Source organism: Falco rusticolus, chromosome 10, assembly GCF_015220075.1.
Source record: "Falco rusticolus isolate bFalRus1 chromosome 10, bFalRus1.pri, whole genome shotgun sequence".
In the NCBI taxonomy this organism is placed as follows: domain Eukaryota; kingdom Metazoa; phylum Chordata; class Aves; order Falconiformes; family Falconidae; genus Falco; species Falco rusticolus.
The window spans coordinates 37,352,340-37,372,199 of NC_051196.1; the positions used below are offsets into that span (position 1 = coordinate 37,352,340).

Here is a 19,860-nt window from a genome sequence, read left to right on the forward strand (position 1 = left end):
CCTGGAGGTGGGCTGGTTTGGGGCTGTTGCTGCAGAGCACAAGCCATGACCCTGGGAGAGCACATGTTCAGCCTTCCACGTCTCCATGTCTCTCATAATTTAGTAATTATCATAACTCGTCCCATCAGCAAAGGCAGCAAATGATGCTCGAGCTGGTTTTACACAGGTTAGGGAGCAATGTGGCTTTGAAAAGAGGCTGCCCTGTTGGAGAGGGCCCTGGCTGGCCATGGCAGCAAGGTGGGGAGATGCGGTGCCCACACCTGTCCCCCAAAGCCACCAGGCAGGCAGGTGGCACGGCACAGCACAGCGCTGGTCCTCGAGGGAGCCACACACAGCATGTCTCCATATCACACCCATCAGGTTTTATATGCTTCCCGAATCCCTCAGATCACAGGCTCTAAAACCATAAAACAGCTGGGGAGGAGGAAACCAGGTGGGGTTTCTTTCATGAAGGGAGTGCGGGGGGAGAGGGCAGAGACGCTTTCTGTGCTGCGGCCCCAAGATGGGGATTGCTCAGGCTCAAGGCAGCCAAAACCACTGCAGGCCAGCGCTCACGGGGACGTTCACCCTGGCCCCAGGGACCAGTGGCGTGGTGGCTTTGAGGGGGCCAGTGGCTGCTTGGGGGGTGTCACAGCCAGGCTGGGGGTCCCAGTGGGGTGAGCCTGTGGGTGGGAGAGGTGATGGGAGGGGAGGTCTGGGGCTGATGGATGGGTACACAGCGGTGTGGTGACAGGAGCACTTCCCCTCCAAGCACGACCCGATGCAGGGTGCTGATCCTGGGACGTGTTTCCCATGGGGGGATCCTGCTGTGGGGCAGCAAGGGGGGCCGGGGAGGGGGCGCATGTGCAGGAGGAGGCAGAGGGGGTGAGCGGCCCTGAGCTCTAATCGTCCTTGTCCTTGGCTCCGTGCTTCAGGATGCGGGTGAACTCCACGTAGTTGAAGTTGCCCTTCTTGTCAATGGGTGCCTCCCGGTACATCTCATCCACCTCCTCGTCGGTGAACCTGTCTCCCATGGTGGTCAGCAGCTCACGCAGATGGTCCTCGTGGATGAAGCCTGCAGGGACGGCAGGAGGTGGCTTAGCAGAGGACACTGCAGGAGGGCTGAGCCCCTCCCAAAGACAGCCCTGCCCAGCTCTCCCACTCTGGAGCTGCTGGGGGACCATCCCCAAGGATTTGGCCCCAGCCCTCGCCCCAGCTGCACGCCCAAGGGGCAAAGGGCCCAGGCAGGCAGCACGGCGGTGTGCAGGCAGAGCCCGAACCTGATGCCTCCTCATCGAAGCAGGCAAAGGCGTTGCGGATGACGTCCTCCGGGTCAGTGCCATTCAGCTTCTCCCCGAACATGGTGAGGAACATGGTGAAGTTGATGGGTCCCGGTGCCTCGCTCATCATTCCCTCCAAGTACTCGTCAGTGGGGTTCTTCCCTGCCAGACACAGCGGGGGTGTGGGTGCAGGGCCACATTCCCCTCCACAGCACCCAGCCCCATGGCCAGCCCATGCACCCAGCTGGCTGTTTTTTTTAAATTGCAGAAGAATTTGCTGGTGCATCTCCACCCACCCCACACACAAGGGAAGGGGGTTTCGGCAGCACCCCATGCTCCCCCCATGGCATCTCTCCCCATGCTTGAATCTGTGCCAGAGGCCTCCTGAAACCAAGCTCTGCCCAGCTCAGCCTCGAGGAAGATGCAGGAATTCATCTGAGGGTTACCAGGAGCTAAACCCATGGCTTTTCCCCATTACCCTGGCAGCTGGCCCCAGCACCACCCGAGGAGAGGGGCGGTAATGGCCCCACAGGAGCCTCGTGCTGCTGATGTCCCTAGTGCTGCTCCTACCATGGATGCACCAGGGACGGTTTAACCTCCTCTGTGGAGCTCCACATGCCCCCGATGCCCAGCCCCCCTGCTTCCAGAGCTGAGGCTCATGGGGAGGAGGGGTCCCTCCCAGGGCCAGGCAGGACCTCCAGAACAGGTTTGGCTGCCGGGTCAATCATTGCCAGACCTCCTGAAGCACCGTGGGAGTACCTCAGGGAGCGGGAGGTGGGAGCTGCGGCTTGCATCGAAGGAGAGCAACGGGCTCTGGGTGGGAAGCATGGCCAGACCTACAGGTCTCAACCAGCCGAGGCATCACACCGGCACACGTACTGGCTTCTTCTGTCCCCCAGGCTGAGAGCAACAGGAGGACTTTGTCCTGCAAGGGGTAACCCCAGGTGATGTTCTGGGGTGAGACTACTCAAATACTCAGTGGCTGTGGCTGGTGGTTGCTCCTAGGGCAGAGCTTCTCCAACCCCATGGGTCTTGTCCCTTCTAGCGAGCACAGCTGTGAGAGTGACACACCAAGCTGCTGCCCTTGGGTGCCTCCACAGACGCACCCTCTACAGTCAGCTGGTGCCAGCAAAGACACACACACACACACCCCGGCCCCATCTTGCAGCTGGCATCGGGCTGGCCCAAAGCAGGAGGGCTGTGCCGCAATGGCAGCCCACCAAAGCCGGTCTGCAGCACCAGGTCACCTAGCAGCTCTCCCCACTTGCCGAGGAGGTGACGTGGGAAGAGAGGCTGAGGGGCACCCGAAGCACGGGGGTAGGGATCCCTCACCAAGGGAAGCCAGCATGTCGTGCAGATCCTCCTTGTCAATGAAGCCGTCACGGTTCTGATCAATCATGTTGAAGGCTTCCTTGAACTCCTGGATCTGCGACTGGTCAAACATGGCAAAGACATTGGAGGTGGCACGCTGGGGCCGCTTCTTGGTGGTCTTGGCTTTGGCACGCTTGCTGGACATCTTGGCAGCTGGGGTGGCACCTAGGGGCAGGGTAGCAGGCAGGAGCATCAGAAGGACTGGGGGCAGGCAGGGCCTGGGGGGCTGGAGCAGAGGCAGGGACACACAACTCCTGTGTCTCCTGTGCCTCAGTTTCCCTGGCCGTCCCATAGTTGGGCAACAGTGACATAAGGCAGTTGTGGGGTTGGATGTGGGGGCAGGTGAGACTCAGCCTCTAACAAGTCCCCTGGGAAGTCACAAGTGCAGGCAGTGCTCACCGGCACCCCTTCCCCAGGGCTGTCCCCACAGGCAACAGGCAGGGCTCCCCGCCAGCACCCTCGGCCCCCAAGCCCCCAGACCTGCTTGCTGCCTGTCCCCTTTGCACCTCAGGCACAGGGAGAGATGCCAAGCCCAGCACCCAGCATCCCCCCGCTGCCCTCAGTCCCAAGGGCCATGGGGATGGCTGCCTCAGCATTTTGGGCAGAGCTCAGCCGTGGTCCCCCCCGGCTCCCTGGCAGGGCTCTCCCCAGCCCAGCTCCCAGGGTGATGGGTCTCCCTGGTTTCCTCCATTTCGCTGTGCAAAAGCAGCCCCCAGCCCTGTCCCCGAGAGGTGGACTCGGCACAGCACCCAGCACCCAGCGGGAAGGGGTTATCTGCTCCGGGCACATTCCTCACATACCACTGCCTCCCTTCCCCCTCCGTCCATCCATCCCACCTCCCACCGCCAGGCCAAAGGCCACCCACCACCTCCCTCCCCACCAGGGAACGGGGCACCCCACACTCTGCCCGGGGAGCCCACAAGAAGGGCCCTGAAGTGGAGGGGACAGAGGGCTAGTGGACCTCTGGGGGGGCTGCAGAGCCCCTGCGGGCAGGGGGAGAGTAGCCAAGCAACACCAGGACTGTGGGGCACTGAGGACTGGTGCTGTTGTTACAGGTAATGAATAGCAGGAGAAAGGAACAGCCCGGAGGGGCAAAGAGGGGGGCAGCAGTGGGATGGACAGGCTCTGGGGACATGGCTGGGGCAACCTGTGTCCTGTGAGGAATGGCAAAAGGACCATGTGGACCCCAAACACCACCGAGGCAGGGCCATGGCAGGAAAACCTGGTCTTTCAAAGCTGGGGGGGGGGTCCTGCCCCCAGCCCATGCTGGCGAGTGCCCAACAGAGCTGGGCTGGAGCAGAGATCCCATTCCCACGCCGAGATGGTACCCAGGCACCTTCACAGCCACAGAGCACAGGTTTGGTGATATCCCCACACTGCCAGGCTGAGGGATGCAGTCAGTGTTTAAGACACCCTGTGCCATGGGTGCTGAGGACCCAAATGGGGTCTGTAGACGGCCCTCAGCACCCCCAGCAATCACCGATGTTGCCTGAGGGGAGGATGCTCAGACCTCTCCCAGGCAAATCCTGCCAGGCACAACTCAGCAAGGTGTCAGCGGAGACCAGCATGGCAGAGGGACAGTGTCAGCGACTGGCTCAGCACTGCCCTTCGAGAAAGGCTGGGGCAAGGTCAGCACAAGCAGGAGATGCTGCTCGGAGCCCTCAGGTTTCCACCGCTGCCACTTCTCCCTCACATGCAGCCCGGTGCCTCAGCATCCCCATCTGGGTCAGCATCTGGCATGGGCAGCAGCTGGGGGGTAATGTTAAATTGATGGATTATTGTAGAGGAATTGTAGAGGAATGAAGGCAGGTTAATTGAAATTGATAATATACAGCTGTGGGCTGGCTTCAGGGGCGGTGGGTTGGCTGACTGGATAAGGTGCAGCTGTGGCTGGTTCCTGCTGAGTAGTTAAATGGCTCTAAGGGGCATGGGAGAGGAGCACTGGATGAGGAGGCACCTGGAAGAAGCAGAGGGAGGAGAGCTAAGGAGAAGGACACAGCAGAGGCAAGAAGCGGGGTGGACTGGCCTGAAGAGTACGAGGAACCAGCATGAATGGTAGGTGAACTGTTGAGACCTTGTGGGGGATTGGTGGCTGTGCTGGAGCAAGGCGTGGGATCTACTTACTGAAGCTAACCTGGTATGGGATGGTAAAAGCCTTGTTGCAGCTGGCTAGTTTTGATTGTGCTGCAACAGATTATGAATGAATTCTCAGGGGGAAGAGCAGAGTATTACACTGTGTGCCCTGTGCCCATGCTGCCTGGGTTCCTGCCCTCTCTGGCAGGGGACACAGAGCAGTTAAGGAGCCACATTGTGTTGCATAAAGCAACACTGCCAGCAAGCTGCACACCTTCAGCCATGCCTGGCTGGTCTGGCCACCTGTGTGTGCTGCTCCAGGATCTGCTTCCCACCTGGGTCCTTGATGGTGATGCACCCAGGGGAACCACAGGACCTTGGGGAGCATCCCTGCCCAGTGGGACCCCAGTGCTGGCATGGAGTAGGGCAGAGCAAACAGCCGCCTTCTGCACCCACCTAGCTCCTGCCAGCCCTCCCCAGACCATACCTGCTTTCCAGCTCTTTCCCTCCCCTCTTGCTGTTCCTCTTTCAAGGGGCTGTGGAGGTAGGAGCTGGAGCAGGCACCAGCCTGGTCCCCACCCTGCTGCAGTCCCCAGGCTCCCTTAGCTGGGCTGTGCTGGCAGGGCATCCTGGGGGCTATGTTAAGTGCCAAATTCCCACTACGGTGTCAGTGCCAACAGGGCTGCCCAGGACCATGGTGCCCAGCCAAGCTCTGAAGGGGCTGGGGACTCCCCCCACCCTGACACCCACTCCCATCCTACTGCAGGAGCAGTCCTCCATACCACAGAGCCTGGCAGCACCCACCAAGCCCAAGCTGTGCCCTTCATCTGCAGGGAACATGCTCCGTGTCCCCTGGGAGACAGTTCCCCCCTCGTCCCCATGAGCCCCTGTAGCTGCAGTGTCCTCAGCCCCATCCTTTGAGCTGCCCCAAGCTGACCTGGCCACACCTGGTGCCAGACAGCAGTGACCCCGTCATCCCCCAGATGCTCAGTTCTTTCCCCGTGCCCACCAGGAAAGGTGTTTATCACCAGCCAGCTGAGGAGAGCAGCAGGACTAGAAAGCCCTGCCATGCCTGCGGTGGGGTGGGCAGATCTCGACCCCCACAGCCCACTTCTTGCCCGCTGCTCCCTCCAGCACTGCTGCGCTCCCTGCGGCAGGACAGCCACCTCCTGGCCCATAACCGCCCCAGGCAGCGGCTTGGGGAAACTCAGCAGAATGCCACAGCTTTGCTGTGCCAGGTCTGAGCCAGCCAGCACAGGGCTCAGCTTTCAAAACACACAGAATTATTAGCAAAAGACTAGAGAAATTAGCAGGAGTTTTGCTCCCACCACATGAATTAATATTATCCAAATATTTACCCTGCCCCAGCTGTGACCAGCAGCAGAAGCGCAGCTTGGCACCCTCTCCAGAGAGATGGTTCTTGTTAGGGGGATTAAGCATGATTTTGACAGCACATGGTTTTGCTGTTTGATCCAAAATATGCCCTTGAGAGATGCTTGGTCCCAAGTTCCAGCTCGACCTGGTCATCTCCTAATCATCCTATTTCTGCTGTTAGTAGTCCTCTTTGGGCTGGCTGGGACTTGGGAAGAGACTTTTTTTTTGGGTCAGTGTGGGGAAAGGTGCCTCTTGCGTGTGACAGAAGTGATTTGCAGCAAGGCCTGGTTCAGCAGGGGCAACCCGTGCTCTGCACAAGGGCTTGCTGGCTGCATTCCCCGGATGCCCAGATCAGGTCATGATGCCCTGCATGCTGGGGTAGATTTGGCCAAGCCAGTTGGTGTAGCCACCAACCCCCCCGACCTCCTACTCCGCAAGGAAAAAAAAAAAAAACCAAAACAAAAACAAAACAAAAAACATATGGAGACTAGTCCTGTTCCTGCCATCCCAGGCTGAAAGCCCCATCCCAGCACTGCTCCAGCCACTGACCTCTGACAGCAGAGCTGAGGAGCTCGGCGCTGGGGTGAAACCCCACCTGAGTCAGACACAAGGGGCCATGCGGCTGGGAACTGCCACGTGTTTCCTCCTTGGTAAAAACCAAAGGAACAACCCAATCCCGGTGCTGCTTCCTGGCCATGCTAGGGAGGGTGGGATAAGCCAAAGGGACATTGTGTGCTACTGGGGCAGCCAGGCCCTGTCCCATCCCCATCCTCCTCCCTTCTGCCCGCTTCCACCCTTCCCTACTCAGCATCTCCTGCGCTGCTCCAGCTCACTATCCCAGCAGCGAGCCGCTGCTGGCCCAGCGGGCTGGACTGGCTCATAGCAGGTCTGGCTGGCATGCAGGAGGGGTGCCCGGGCATGGAGGGGATGGGACAGCTGCCCTTGCAGCAGCAGCAGCCTGTCCCAGGGTGTTCCCATGTATTCAGAAGCTGCCATCACCCATGATACACCGCTCAGGGTTTCCCAAGGGGTTGCTCCTCGAAAGCTGGCTGTGCAGCTGCAGGAGCCACCTCTAAAAGCACTGACAAGGCTGCGGCACTGCATGGGGCTGCCCTGCAGCCTCCAGCACAGCTGGAGAGGGACACCAGCTCCTGCTCACCAGCCAGCAAGCAGGTTTCATGTAGAGACTGGAAGGAGCTGGGCAGCATCAGAGAGCCAGAGCTAAGTGTGCAGCGAGCGCCAGGAGGGAAAGTTCATTCCAGCCCTCCCCCAGCTCCCACCACACACTGGAGACCTGGCCAGGCCCATACATGGCTGTGGGGCTTGACTGCAGGTTTGGCAGACGGTTTCTGGGCTAGCTCCATCCCACCAAGTTTAGGCAACAAGGACCTCACTGTGCCCATGTGGCACATACAAACCCTCCTAAAGCACATCTTCTGGGGCCACCCTGAGAAGGCATGCACAAACACCATCACCATGCAAAAGACCCAGTGTCCAGCACCCTTCTGATGCCTGGGGAGGCCATGGGGCGAAGGTCTTCATGGCCTCAGGCTACCAGCATAACATGCCCTGGACGGGGTTTGACACTTTCACAGGAGAAGTCAGGGGCTCACCTCAGTGGGGGAATCTGGTGGCAGAGCCTCAGAGGGGGAGGTGACCACAAACTCCTCCTACAGCCGCAGGCAGCCTGCCAGTGAAAAGAGGGAAAAAATTTCAAGTGACTGAAGAAACCCAACCATCTTTGGTCAGCTGCAGTGGTTGTTGATGCTTGGGGATGTTCTGCTCCAAAGAATGCTGCTTCGGCCGCTGCTTTCTCCTACGCATCCATGTTTTAGAGTCTCCCTGGCTTTTATCACAGTTGTAGTGTTTGGTACCAAAAGGGTATGCAGGAAGGGAAGCCAAGAGAATCTCAAGTTTTCATGGACAAGGCTAAATAGAACACAATGTATCTCTGTGCTTAAGACTGAGGGAAATGAGCTAAATAAAGCTTTTTCTGCCTTACAAGTTTATTGCCTGAAGCTTCTCACGGGTCACTGGGGAGGTCCCTAGAGCATCACATATGCATCTGGATCTTGGCTCTGACCATCAGCAACAAGACTTGCAGGAAAAACAGCTGTTCCAGGCAGGAACAGCTCTCACAGACTGGGTGGTGGGTGAAGCCATGGGTGGCAGGATCTGCTCTTGCAGCACGGCGAGCTGGGGAAGCCAGGAGGGATGTCCCAGCTCCAAGTCGTTGCAGACAGTTACCGAGAGCTTTGCTCAAGACCGATCGATCCTCGGCCTTTCTCGCGCCTGGGACATCCCTGCCGGCCCCCGGGGGGAGCGCTGCCCGTGTAGAGGGGTCCCTCGCAGGGGCGCACCGGGGCTGCTTCTACCGCTGCGGCACCCGCTGCCCCGGGCTGGCCCCGGCACCAGCTCCAGCACCGCAGCGGTGGGGCACCCGGGGCTGCTTTCCCCTCCCGGCGCTCCGCAGGGCAGGCGCCCGCTCCCGTCCTGCCGCTTCCCCTCCGCGCTGCTCCCGGCCTCATCCCACCGGGGCAGCCCCGGCTCCATCCATCCCTGCTGCCCCGCTCCCCAGTGCCGCCCGGCCCCCGTCCCGTCCCGCCCGGCGGAGCCGTCTCACCTGCACCGGCGGGAGCTGCGGGCGGCCGGCGCTGCTCTGCCGGGGCGCGGCGCTCGGGGCGGGCAGCGGGGCCCCGGGGCGGTACCGCCCGCCCCGGCCCGGCGCGGCACGGCCCGACGCGGCCCATACAAGGCAGAAGAATGCGGCGGGGCCGGGGCGGCGGGTCGGCGCTCCCGGCCTAATATAGACGAAAGGACGGCGGGAGCGGCCCACGCGTGTCCGCCTGCCCGCGGGGGGACTCGCAGCTCGGGGTGGCGCCGGCGGCTGCGGACCAGCGCGCCCCTGCGCCCCCCGGCCCGCTGGCACGGGGGTGCCGTGCTCCGCGGAACCGCGGGCGCCCCCGTGGCCACCAGCCAGGCCTGCAGCCCCTTGGCCCGTCAGGGTGGGTACGGGGAGGGGGGGCCTGGGGCATCCGAAGGCTGCGCCGAGGCGGCCTGGAGGGTCCCGGAATGGCCCAGCGGGACCAAGCTGCCAAGGGGCCGGTGGCCAGTCAGTGCCGAGCCCTGCCGGCCCCGGGCGGCAGGCCTGCAGAAGGACCCGCTGCACAGCCCCTCGAGGGTGCTCTGCAGAGCGGCCTGGACGGGAGAACAGCTGGGGGCCTGCCCGACTCCCACGCCGGGGCTGGAGCCCAGAGGAATGCGGAGCTCCCACCCTTCACCTGAGGCAGGGCAGCGTCGGGGCCCAGGGCGCCCTGCAGGGCGGCAGGTCTTGCTCACTTGTGCTTTCCATCAGGAGCCCCGTGCCCCAGCCTGGTCCTGCAGTCACCAAGAGGAGTGCCCGATCCTGGGGTCTCCCCTTTGGGAGGGTGATGCCCCCCCCAGCATCACCCTAGGGGTGATTTTGCGTTGATTTGCAGGGCCCCACGACACCGGGGCTGGAATTCAGCCTGCCGAGGAGCAGGCAAGTGGAAGAGGGAGCATTTCTGAGAGGGATTCACCCAACCCTGGAGCGGGCAGCTGGAGCAGGGCTGCTTTGCCCAGGCACTGCCAGCAGCTCTGTCGCTGCCCATAGAGAGGCGGGAGCTCGAGGACAAGGACCATACCCTGCCGTCACGCCTGGGCACTTCCCAGCATAGCAGAGCCGCACCAACGGAATGGCATGGAGCACACAGGCTGCACTCACAGTGACACCAGCGAAGAGCAGAAATGAGCAGTGACACAAATCGATCTTCAGCTGCCATTCTCCTGTGGGCCATCACTACAGACAATTAAAAAGCCAAAAATCCCACCTGTTTCATCACTGATGCAGAAGCAATGGCCATGCCCTCCAGCAGCCCAGCCAGACCCTGCCCAGGGAATGGATTTTGTTCCTGCTGGTTCAGAAGACCAGTGACCTGCTCTGCCAACAACCTGCCAGACTTGGGGGCACCCTAACCATGCCCCTGTGCTGCTTGGATGAAATCTGCCAGGGCACCGCCTGCTTTGGGGAGCAGGGGAGCCACAGAGGTCATTGGTGGCAGGTGCCCTGCCTGTTTCCCCTCCAAAGGACAGGCTGTGCTGAGGGAGGAATCAGGAGGCGGTGAAATGCAGAGATGGGTTTGGAAATGCTGCTGAGTGCCATGCCAGGGCAGAGGCGACCCAGGGAGAGTGCAGAACTTTTGCCATGCCTGTGATCTGGCCACAGGGTCCCAAGAAGGTTCAACTTTTTAGCTAAAATATAGCGAAAGAGAAAAAAAAAAAAAAGAAAAAGAGAACAAATCCCAGGAATCAGACAGCTCAAGCTGCCACCCCATGGCTGGTCCCAGGTTTTTCTGTGCTGGAGGAAAGACCCGGCCTCAGCTGTGCCCAAGTGGTCCCCAGGAGCCTGACAGGAGGCAGGACCCCCCCTCACTGAGCCCCATTTCCTTGCCACTGGGCAGTTGTCAGGCTGGGCCCGGGGTGGAGGGAACTGGTGAATAGGGGCAGCACAGATGTGGCAGCTCCTCACATGCTTTGCAGCCTCTGAAGCTGTGTGCATGTTAGGGGCTGCGCTAGGCCACCTTGCACAGCCCCTGGGGCTCTCCCCTGAGCCTCATCCAGCCCTTCCCACCTTCTCCTGCCTGTGCCCAGGGCTCCCCACATAATCCTGCCCTACTTCCACAAGCCTGCCAACACGCATCCCTTACTGGGGGCCTGCTTGTACCCCTGTGACATCCTCTGGCACTTCTCCTTCCTCCTCCTGGTACTTTCAAACCTCAGTTTAATAGTTTAATTTGCTTTTCCCTCTGGGCAGTGGATCAGGCAGTGGAGATGGAGTAAAACAAACCATTTTTTTTTTTTTAGCAAGTTAATTTTAGATCAGTTCCCTGATCCAGGTGTCTCATTGCTGTGCAAGTGCTTCCTGCCCTGAAAGATGGCGTGGAGCAGGAGCATGGAGCTGGGGACAGTGAAACTCCTCATGTGCATGAAGTCCTGGAAGAGATCAGCCCTGGGGTCCTGCAGTGACTGTGCCCATCGCAGAGGGGAGGGTGCAGAGCAGGAGGGGGGCTGCTGTTTCCCAAGCACCTGAGGAGCACGCCAGGGGCACGACTGGAGCCGGACCACATGAGACCTGGCCACTCGGCAAAGGGCCCAGTCATGGTGGGGGTGTGAGGGGCAAAGGTCTCGCCGGCAATATGGGATGACCCTGCACTGTGCATCCCCTCCCTGCTAACGCAGCGTGGGTCCGTTGGCTTGGACCAGCCTTGGGCTGGTGGCAAATGCCCAAGCGGCTGGACATGTTCAGGGGCCTGACAGCTGGAGCGGGGCAAGATACTTTTCAAGTCCCAATGTATCTTGCATAATCTGTATCTAAAGCACACGGCCTCAGCTGGAAGCCATCAGCAGTCTGGGACAAGGACACATCTGCCTGCTCCGCCCTGTGCTAACCGCGTGTGGCTCAGGTGGGTCCAGCCTGCTCCTGCAGGTTCCCAGGCCCTGCTGAAACGTGCAGCAGCTGAAGCACTGAGCACCACAGGCAGGGCAGTTGGGCTCCCCGGCAGCTCAGCACCTCACGCCTTGGCTGGTTTGTGCCGCAGACAGAAATGCAGAGCCTCGGCCCAGCGCGCATTAATGGGGAAACGGAACCGCAGCCCTGACAGCCTGCCAGCACCCAGGGCTGTGCGGGAGCAGGCGGGGAAGGAGTAACACCACACGAGGGACCCTGACAGGGCCGGGGCTCAGCACGCCCAGCGAGGGCCACCGCAAGGTCGAGGTCGTCCAGCAACGCCTCGCATGGCCCCAGCAGCACCGAGCCGGCCGGCCCTCCCCGTCCCCGCCTGCTTCGCCGCCGGGCCGCTGCCCTCACGGGGCGGGGCGTGGGGGCCACAGGTCTGGCCGAAGGGCCGCTGCACGGGCCGGGGGTCCCTCCTCGGCCCCCCCTGGGCGCCGGGCCGCCGCCCCCGAGCACCGCGCTCCCGCGCCAGGCCCCGCCCGCCCGCCCTCAAGTCCCGCCTACTCCACGCCTAGGCTCCGCCTCCACCCTGCTCGGCTCCCCGAGCGCAACACGCGCCGCGCTTCCACCTGGCCCCTCTCCGCTGCCGTAGGGGGCGGGCGCTCTCCGGTCACGTGTAATGCGCGGCGGCGCCGGGATTGGCGGAGCGGGGGCGCGGGCGGGTGACGGTGCGCGGCGGCCGCTTCCGGGCCGGCGGCGGGGCCGGCGGCGCGCAGGAGGATGAGCGGCGCGCGGCGCAGGGAGGAGCCGCCGCACGCGCAGCAGCACACGGTGGTCAACGGTGGCGCGGCCGGGCGCGGCTCCGTGTGGGGCAAGGCCCTGCGCAGCGACTCCGCCTGGCACGACAAGGTGGGGCCGCGGCGGGGGTCGCTCACGGGGTGCGGGCGCGGGCCTGGGCCCGGGTAGGGCCGGGGTGTCCCGCTGCCAGCCTTCGGCCCGCTGGCGGGGGTTGGGAGCGGGGCGCGGCTCCCTTCTGGCGGTACCGGGGCCGGTAGCCGGTGCTGCTGCCTAGCCAGGCGCGGCCGCGACCTGTCCAGGGCTCTCGCCCGGCCGTGCCCGGCGGCGTCGGAGCCGCCGTTGGGCGAGGAGGTGGTGGCGCGGGGGCGGGCCCGGGCCGCAGCAGGCTCGGCAGTGCCCGGCACGGCGGCTGCAGCCGCGGGGGCGGCGGGTAGTGCCCCCGGTGCCGGCCAGGCGGCTCCGAAGCCTGCCGAAGTGCATCTCGCCGGCAGCGCCGCGTTGTACCGTGCTTCGCTCCCCGGGTGCGCGCCCCCGCCGCCGGGGGGCCGAGCCCGCAGCCCCCGTGGAGGGGCCCGGGGCCGCGTTAACGCCGCGGGACTCCCACGCTGGGGGCCGGCGCGCCGTGGGCCGGCGCCTCGCTTACCGGAGGGCTCGTTCTGCGTGTGTCCTGGGACCGGGCGGCCCCGCTGCTGCGCCGTGCCCCACGGCAGAGGCCGTCCTTCACTGCTCCCGGGCCCGCAGCCAAAGGAAACAAGCTGCGTTGATGCTGGTATCTCAGTTAAATTTCGCTTTTGGATTAAACTCTTCTAGGTTTAAATAAAACATTACTTCGTGTAAGTAAAAGAAAACTAGAAATGGAATTTACTTTAAGAAGATGGGGATAAATATATTTGCAAATCCATCTGACCAGTTCAGGTCTGAAGGGAAAGGGCAGCAGCAGGAACAGGCTTGTGAGAGTTTCTCCGTTTCAGTGTCACAGCGTGGGTATGTTCTCACGGAAGAGTAAGGTCATGGCAGTTGTTCAGCCGTTTGCAGTCTGCTTTGCTGCACCAAGCCCTGCCATCCCATGTGCAAAAAGAGATTTGGTTTCTACAAAATCCCATGCATGTGCTCAGCTTGTACATTTTGCTCATGTTTGTCAGCAGACCTTCCAAGTGTGAGTAAAAACATGTCACCCACAGACCTCCCAGTGTTTTTAGCACTAGTGAAGCTGTTTTTCCTCTGTGTATTTCCTGTGTTCTGTAATACTCCTTCCTCAATGTCAGTGCCTCTTCCTGCTGCTTCCTGTGCCCCCCAGCAACATGCCTGCAAGGAGCTCAGTGCTCCTGCAGCATCCCAGGTCCTGCCATACCCCTAGCATGGCCGGGGCCTGTGGCCCACCTGCTGGGGACATCTACTCCCTGGTTTCTTGGCTTTGCCAGCATGGAGAAGGTGCAGACTCTGCCTTGCTTTTCCTTGGGGGACAGACATGAATCTGTGTCACTTTGTTCTTAGCAGTTGCTGTTGCTTACAGAACTGGTGGAGCTCTCCCATACTCGACCTCTTCCCCCTCTGACAAACTGGGCAGGAATGTCAGAGTTAGTGAGGGGAGCAATGGCAGGCTGGTTTGATGCAACAGGATGTGAACTGAAGGCTAAAATGACTGAGAATTGTGACCATATCTGGTGTGGATTCTAGTCTTCTGCATAGAGCCGAACAAGTTTGCACATCCTACAGTAAAATCATAAAGGCTGTTGGTATTATGGGGTATGCTGGGGCAATCCCATCCTTGGGGAGGCTAGAGAAGAAGATGCAAGCAGAAGTGCTTTTTATGTAAAGCACAAGTCAGCGTTGTCCAGCTGGAATGCTTACAGTTGTATTGACCCTGTGGGCAAACAGGAATGACCACTTCACTGCTGCTCTGAAAGAATGCAGATGCACTTATAGTATGTGCAAGACAGGGTTTGTGGTTTGGAGTTGGCGTGAGGACTGGCTACTGGTACCTCTTGTTTCTGGGTAGGGGAGGGCCTGGGGCACTGAGAGTGGCTATAATAGTCTTAAAGCATTAAAATTTTATTCCAGTGAATTTTTATATAACTGAATCTTCAGTAAACAAGGGGACTAGATACTTGTTCACCTCTGCTGTTAGCCCATTGGAGGACAAAGCCATGTATTTAATTTGGAAGCAGAGAAGTCCAGAGTACATGAAGCCACAAGCTGCTTTCATCTGCTCTGAGTACAGTATCTTATACTTGGAATGGAAAATTAAGCATTCAATGTGTTAAATTTTCACCTGTTAATTGTGTGATGCTTTACAAAAAGGAAAAAGTAAATGCCAAAATCTTTCTTGTGCTTTATCTCCTCAGGACGAGTTTTTAGATGTGATCTACTGGTTCCGGCAGATCATTGCAGTTATTTTGGGAATCATCTGGGGAGTAGTTCCACTGAAGGGATTCGTGGGAATAGCAGTGTAAGGTTTATTTCCTTTTCTATCTCATGTACTTTCCCACATTTGGATTTGACTTGGTGTCTGGTTTAAAGCTGGGCTAAAAACATTGGGCTGGCCAAGCACAGTCTCTGTCTGCTGTGTGTCTTAAAGCCAATGTTGTTTAAAGCCAGACTGTTATTTGTCATGGAATTCATACAAATCATAACGTGTCTTCATCAGCCTCTTTCTCTCTTCTCAGCCTGATTAATGCTTTTTTAAAAATGACTTGTTTTATTAATATTAAAGGGGGCAGGGGTAGAAGGAGGGAATGAGAGGTTCAGTTGACTTGTGAAGTGACCTGTTTCCTGCATGTGTGAATACTAGGCTATGAGTATGGTGCCTAGTGTGGCTACCTAAGAAGTAAGGCCCATAGAGGGGAAGGTGTGGTAGTCCTTCTCTTTGAGTCAGGAGACCTCCTTGGAGAAGAGGTTTTGTTAGTAGACGAGAGGGGCCGCTTATCTTTGAAAAAGAAAAGGTTTCTTCAAAACACCAAAGACCGTAGGTAACAAGCAGGCAAAGTGGCGCCATTGGCAGTGCTCCCGTGGTGCTCCCAGCTTGCTGAGGTTGTTCTTTCAGCCATGGTGTGGCGGGAAGGCAGTGCCTTAGAAGGGTATATATGCATCAGATCCCCACTGGGACATAGGATTCAGGTTACCTCCTAGCAGGTGTCCAAAGGCTGCAGTGAGTGCTCTGAGTTACGCAATGAAAATTTCTTTGGCCCTGACAAGTGCCTGAAAGTTTTTGCAGGGGACACCGGAGAGACACCTGCTTTCTCAACACCAGCTGTGGGAAGTCACTGTGTCTGCTCTGGGGAATCTACATTTGCAAATGTCTCTGCCTAGTCAAGGTCTCCTAGTCAAGCACACAACCTCACGGCTTTTCTTAGGCAAAATTGACTTGTCATCTTGTCCCTCCTCCTGAGCATCCTGGCTGTGGCAAGAAAGTGGAGGGAGCAGCTGCAAGTGTCTCTAAGAAGAAAAAAAAAGGTTGAAATTTAGGGAAAAGGGTCTGTAAAGCAGTGATGCTCCAACAGGAACTCAATAGCTACATGCAAACAGTTAAATCTAAAGTGCCCCCAGTAACAGATATGCAGTAGCTGAGAAGTATTGTTCTTACTTAGTCATCCATTAATTCACAAGGCACCTAAGCCAATTCCTGTGATAAATGTTAATAAGAAAAAGTGATTTGGTGTACAGTGGAAACACTAAAAGCTTCTAGAACTGTGCACGTGGTTTCTCTGTGGTAGGCAGTCACACAGCTGCTCACAGCTTGCTGCCAGTCGCTGAACTTGTATGTCTTCCTGCATTGCCCTTTTCTACACAGCTTTCTTTCCAGAAACATACCTGTAACTTCCCAGGTTGCCCCAGCCCTAAGTTGGGGTGGCGTAAAGCCAAATGCATCTATGGACAAACAGGAGGTCGCTTTTTTTTGCTCCCCATTGCAGTGTAACTGTTGGCACAGACTGGAGACTGCTGAGTTGTCTCAGGTTGAACCCCAGAGCTATGGCTCAGAGGGCGCTGTGGAGCCTTCTTTGGCTTTCGACAGCCCTCCCTCTTGGCAGCCTCAAAATCAAGTAGTACACGCAAGGAAGTTGGATTCTGTGTGGGAGCAGGACTGCTGCTGATCTACAGGGTGGGAAAACTTGCAGGGTTTGCAGATCTGCTGATACCTCCAGCTTGACCACTGTCTATTGAGCCTTACTAGGAGCAGGTTGTGCCTTGTGAGCTGAACTTCATCTGAACCTAGCATGCTACGGCAAGCTGACCTGGAGGTGCTCTTCTACAGAAGTGACTGAGCTGCCTGGGAAGTGCTGCAGGAACAGCATTCCTCTTTGCTTCCTCTCTGCTGCAGATGAAAGATGTTTCACTGCTACATTGCAGTATGGCATATTGGATACCTGCACCCTTTATCACCAAAATGACGCTTCCTTATCTCTTCCAGATTCTGCCTGATCAATGCTGGTGTTCTATACCTCTACTTCAGTAGCTTCCAGCAGATAGATGAGGAGGAGTATGGCGGGACGTGGGAGCTAACAAAAGAAGGATTCATGACATCTTTTGCACTGTTTCTGGTAATGCCTCTTGCTTAAGTTGATACACTTTCTGAGGGAAAAGACCTGGGAGAAAATCAGGTGAGGTGGTGCACAGATAGAATAGAGACATGTTAACATCATCTAATAAGTGGAGTTGACTGGGAAAGAAACCCCAAAAATCTGATGGCTACTGGTTTTGAAATACAGTATTAGTGCCTGGGATTTCTCTGTAGGAAAGGATGTAAATACAGGCAGCTATACTTCTGCATCAACCCTTAACTTTTATGTCTCCCCATCCTCTGTCCTAGATATCCTGGTGGAATTTCATCTAGAGCTAGTTACACCCAACCTTTTATGTTGGGTGTCTTTGTTTTTCCCTTACTTCCTTCCCCCCACATCTCTGAACATGCTCAGCGCTTGATGTGGTGGTGTTTCTTAATCACTAGAAGGACTATGGTGGGATTTTAATGTGGAGAGCTGATCACCCCAGAAGGCAAGCAAGCTGAATGCCGTTTGTGGCACATCATGATCCCAGCATCTCTTCAAGACCATCTCAAAGCTGCAGTTCAGTCCCCAGTCCTCTGTTGAGAGCAGGGTGTGAGGCTTGTTTTCTCTCTGAACCCTCCCCAGAGGCATTGAGATAACCTTCACTTCCTTTCCTCTCCACAGGTTGTTTGGATAATCTTCTATACTGCCATCCACTATGATTGACACAGTCTGCGGCTTTTTCCTGTTAAATTAGTCGTCAGTAAATCAAGAAGGTTTTAATAAATCATAGTCTTTAGTGGACTGGTGGGAAGGTGGGGAAAGTCAAATCAACTCCCTTCTGTACCAGCAGTTTGATTAGCCTGGAAGAGCCCCAACTCTTCTGCTGGAGAAGTCCGTCTCCGTTTTATATACCTGTTAATTGTTGGAACTATTAAAAAGCCATTGGAATTTTTGGAAGTGGTTCAAGACCGTTCAAATTTGGAACTTTCCGTGACTCTAGCCAGTAACTCTGTCATACTCCTCTGTGCTGAAGGTTGAATCTTGTTAATTTAATGTGTGTATGCCTTTTTGTTTGAAATCTGTCATTAAATCCTGACTTGTCTTCCATTGTTGTCCTTTAGACAAACAGTTTCTAAAAAGCAGTTGTAGGGTACATGGGAGGAAGGCACTGCAGCATCCAGGATATGAGCTAAGTGGCTGTCCTTAGCCTGTTTTTCTAGCAATCAGATCAGATTTGATTAAACAGACTGTGTTGTTACCATTTCTAATATTTTTTTGTTTTACTTGCAAATCAGTTGTTGACCAGAGCTTTCAAATGGTCTTTGACGAAGACAAATTTTTAAGCAATTTTGCTAGATAGAATTGTGATAAATCTGGTTAACAAAGGTGTATTCAGGAGGCTTAGAAACTCCACTGCACTCTGCTAGACTGACTACTAAGTTGCCATTGAATATCTCAGAGCTTAGTAGTCTTTGAAGGACAGTTATTCTGGAGATACCTTTTTGAATGTCAAGCATTTAAATTCTTTCTTTTTTATTTAAGCTCTTGAATTCAGCTTCTCCTTGTCAATGAATGCAGGAGACTAAGATGCAATTGAGGCAGCTATTACCTTAAAATACAGAATTAGTAGCTTGCAAATCAGGCAAAGTACATAGCCTCTGGTTTGTGAGGTGCTTTTTGTGAGCTGATCACTTCATAGTTCAGTTCCTCCCTAGTCATGCCCTTTTTGTGCATCAATGGGGAAGTCTGCTTTAAGGTATTTTTAAGGATATGTCTTCAAGAAATAGTTCTTGGGGAACACGCACAATCCTTGTTATTGTCAGAGGACCTTGTAGTCTTGTTGCCATGTGGTCCTTGCTTTTATAAACAACAGCTCAGGCACCCAAAAAAGAGTCCTGACCTAAAGCTGCCTTATAGTGAGGAGCTGATAGTTTTAGGATGCTCTTGCTGAAAGTCTGCATTGCTTCCTTGCTGATGGAAGTCCAACAGCCTGGTTCTCACATATGAGTATGCAAAGCCAGTGTTCTAAATCTCTTAAGTGCTGAGCTATGGCTCCAGATTCACCCACTGGTGCAGGTCTCCATTCTTACCAGGGAAAACACTGTCTCTTCTTGGTGGAACAAAACCTCACACCTGGCTATTTTAGGTCCTTGGGATGCCAAGGGAAGAGTGCAATAGCAGACGGCTTCTGCTACTTGTGAGTTGCCAATTTAAGTAAGTAATCTCAGATAAAATCTTCTACATTTTCTCCTTCCCATCCCCAAACTTGCTCAGTCTTTTAGTCTGATACTTCCTTTTCCTCTTCTTTCAGCTGAAAGCATTAGTTTTCCACAAGAATTGCATAGCCTGCTAGTTCTAGGTTGCCCTGTCTACTGGCATCTGTTTGCATCTTAGCTGCTCACAGCCGTCAGTAAAATCATTGTATACTTGAAATGCTCTAATAAACGTCACCTGGATAATCCACTGTGCAGCTTCCGTATCCTCTGGTCTTTGAAGTTTTGTAAAATGGTGTGAGTGTGGGATTCCTTTAAGAGTTCTGATTTTTGGTAAATACCTAAGTCAGCAGCTCTTTGGGATTCTTAGGTCTCTTGTGCTGCAGGCTTTGGTCCTGCACTTCTGAAGGGGCCAGAAGCATTTGTAGTGGAAGTAGTAGCTAATGTTTAGATCCATGCTTTAATGGGTGATTAAGCAGATTAAGCTAACTGTTGCCTCTATTTAAGTTCTGCTCCTTCAGCAGCTGTCCCTGCCTGCCCTGTGACATGGGAGAGCCACTGCTGTGTTGCAGAGTGCCCGAATCTGTTCCAGAGCAGGGCCTGAAGCACTGCTGTAAAATGCACAGAGCTGGGGAGTTGCTTACCTGCCCCTCTGCTTTATTTCTTGCTTACCTACAGTCCTACCAGCCAAATTTCTTGGTCTTTGCAGTTCTCTACAGTTCTAGTGGTTGGAAGCTGAGGAAGAAGCTGAGGAGGATCTGCTTTTGAGGAATGGTCTGGGTCTGAAGGGACCTTAAAGACCATCTAGTTCC

At 56.5% G+C, this 19,860-nt stretch overlaps 2 protein-coding genes across 3 annotated transcripts; one reads left to right on the forward strand and one right to left on the reverse strand.

Annotated features, from left to right (window-relative positions):
• Positions 1-339: 339 nt before the first annotated feature.
• On the reverse strand, positions 340-14,687 carry MYL9 (myosin light chain 9). Of its 2 annotated transcripts, none has more exons than XM_037401664.1 (5): positions 12,992-14,687; positions 7,691-7,764; positions 2,592-2,795; positions 1,260-1,421; positions 340-1,054 (listed from the first exon to the last, which is right to left on the reverse strand). In XM_037401664.1, exons 3-5 carry the CDS (start codon positions 2,773-2,775, stop codon positions 882-884), a joined length of 519 nt encoding a protein of 172 aa, XP_037257561.1. In that variant the 5' UTR covers positions 2,776-2,795; positions 7,691-7,764; positions 12,992-14,687; the 3' UTR covers positions 340-881. The 2 variants fall into 2 exon arrangements, with proteins under 2 accessions (XP_037257561.1, XP_037257560.1); XM_037401663.1 differs by lacking the exon at positions 12,992-14,687 and adding an exon at positions 8,701-8,782.
• RAB5IF (RAB5 interacting factor) lies at positions 12,281-19,299 on the forward strand. The gene is made up of 4 exons (XM_037401665.1): positions 12,281-12,459; positions 14,694-14,797; positions 16,757-16,886; positions 17,517-19,299. Exons 1-4 carry the CDS (start codon positions 12,331-12,333, stop codon positions 17,556-17,558), a joined length of 405 nt encoding a protein of 134 aa, XP_037257562.1. The 5' UTR covers positions 12,281-12,330; the 3' UTR covers positions 17,559-19,299.
• The last annotated feature ends 561 nt before the right edge of the window (positions 19,300-19,860 follow it).

Bases quoted from the DNA above. Each gene is read 5' to 3' on its own strand.
- MYL9 (XM_037401664.1), bottom strand. From the start codon at position 2,775: ATGTCCAGCAAGCGTGCCAAAGCCAAGACCACCAAGAAGCGGCCCCAG. The intron at 1,422-2,591 runs GTGAGGGATCCC...TGTGTCTGGCAG, and splicing joins CGACATGCTGGCTTCCCTTG to GGAAGAACCCCACTGACGAG. The intron at 1,055-1,259 runs GTTCGGGCTCTG...CCGTCCCTGCAG, and splicing joins CTTCGATGAGGAGGCATCAG to GCTTCATCCACGAGGACCAT.
- RAB5IF (XM_037401665.1), top strand. From the start codon at position 12,331: ATGAGCGGCGCGCGGCGCAGGGAGGAGCCGCCGCACGCGCAGCAGCAC. The intron at 14,798-16,756 runs GTAAGGTTTATT...TATCTCTTCCAG, and splicing joins GGATTCGTGGGAATAGCAGT to ATTCTGCCTGATCAATGCTG. The intron at 16,887-17,516 runs GTAATGCCTCTT...TCCTCTCCACAG, and splicing joins CATCTTTTGCACTGTTTCTG to GTTGTTTGGATAATCTTCTA.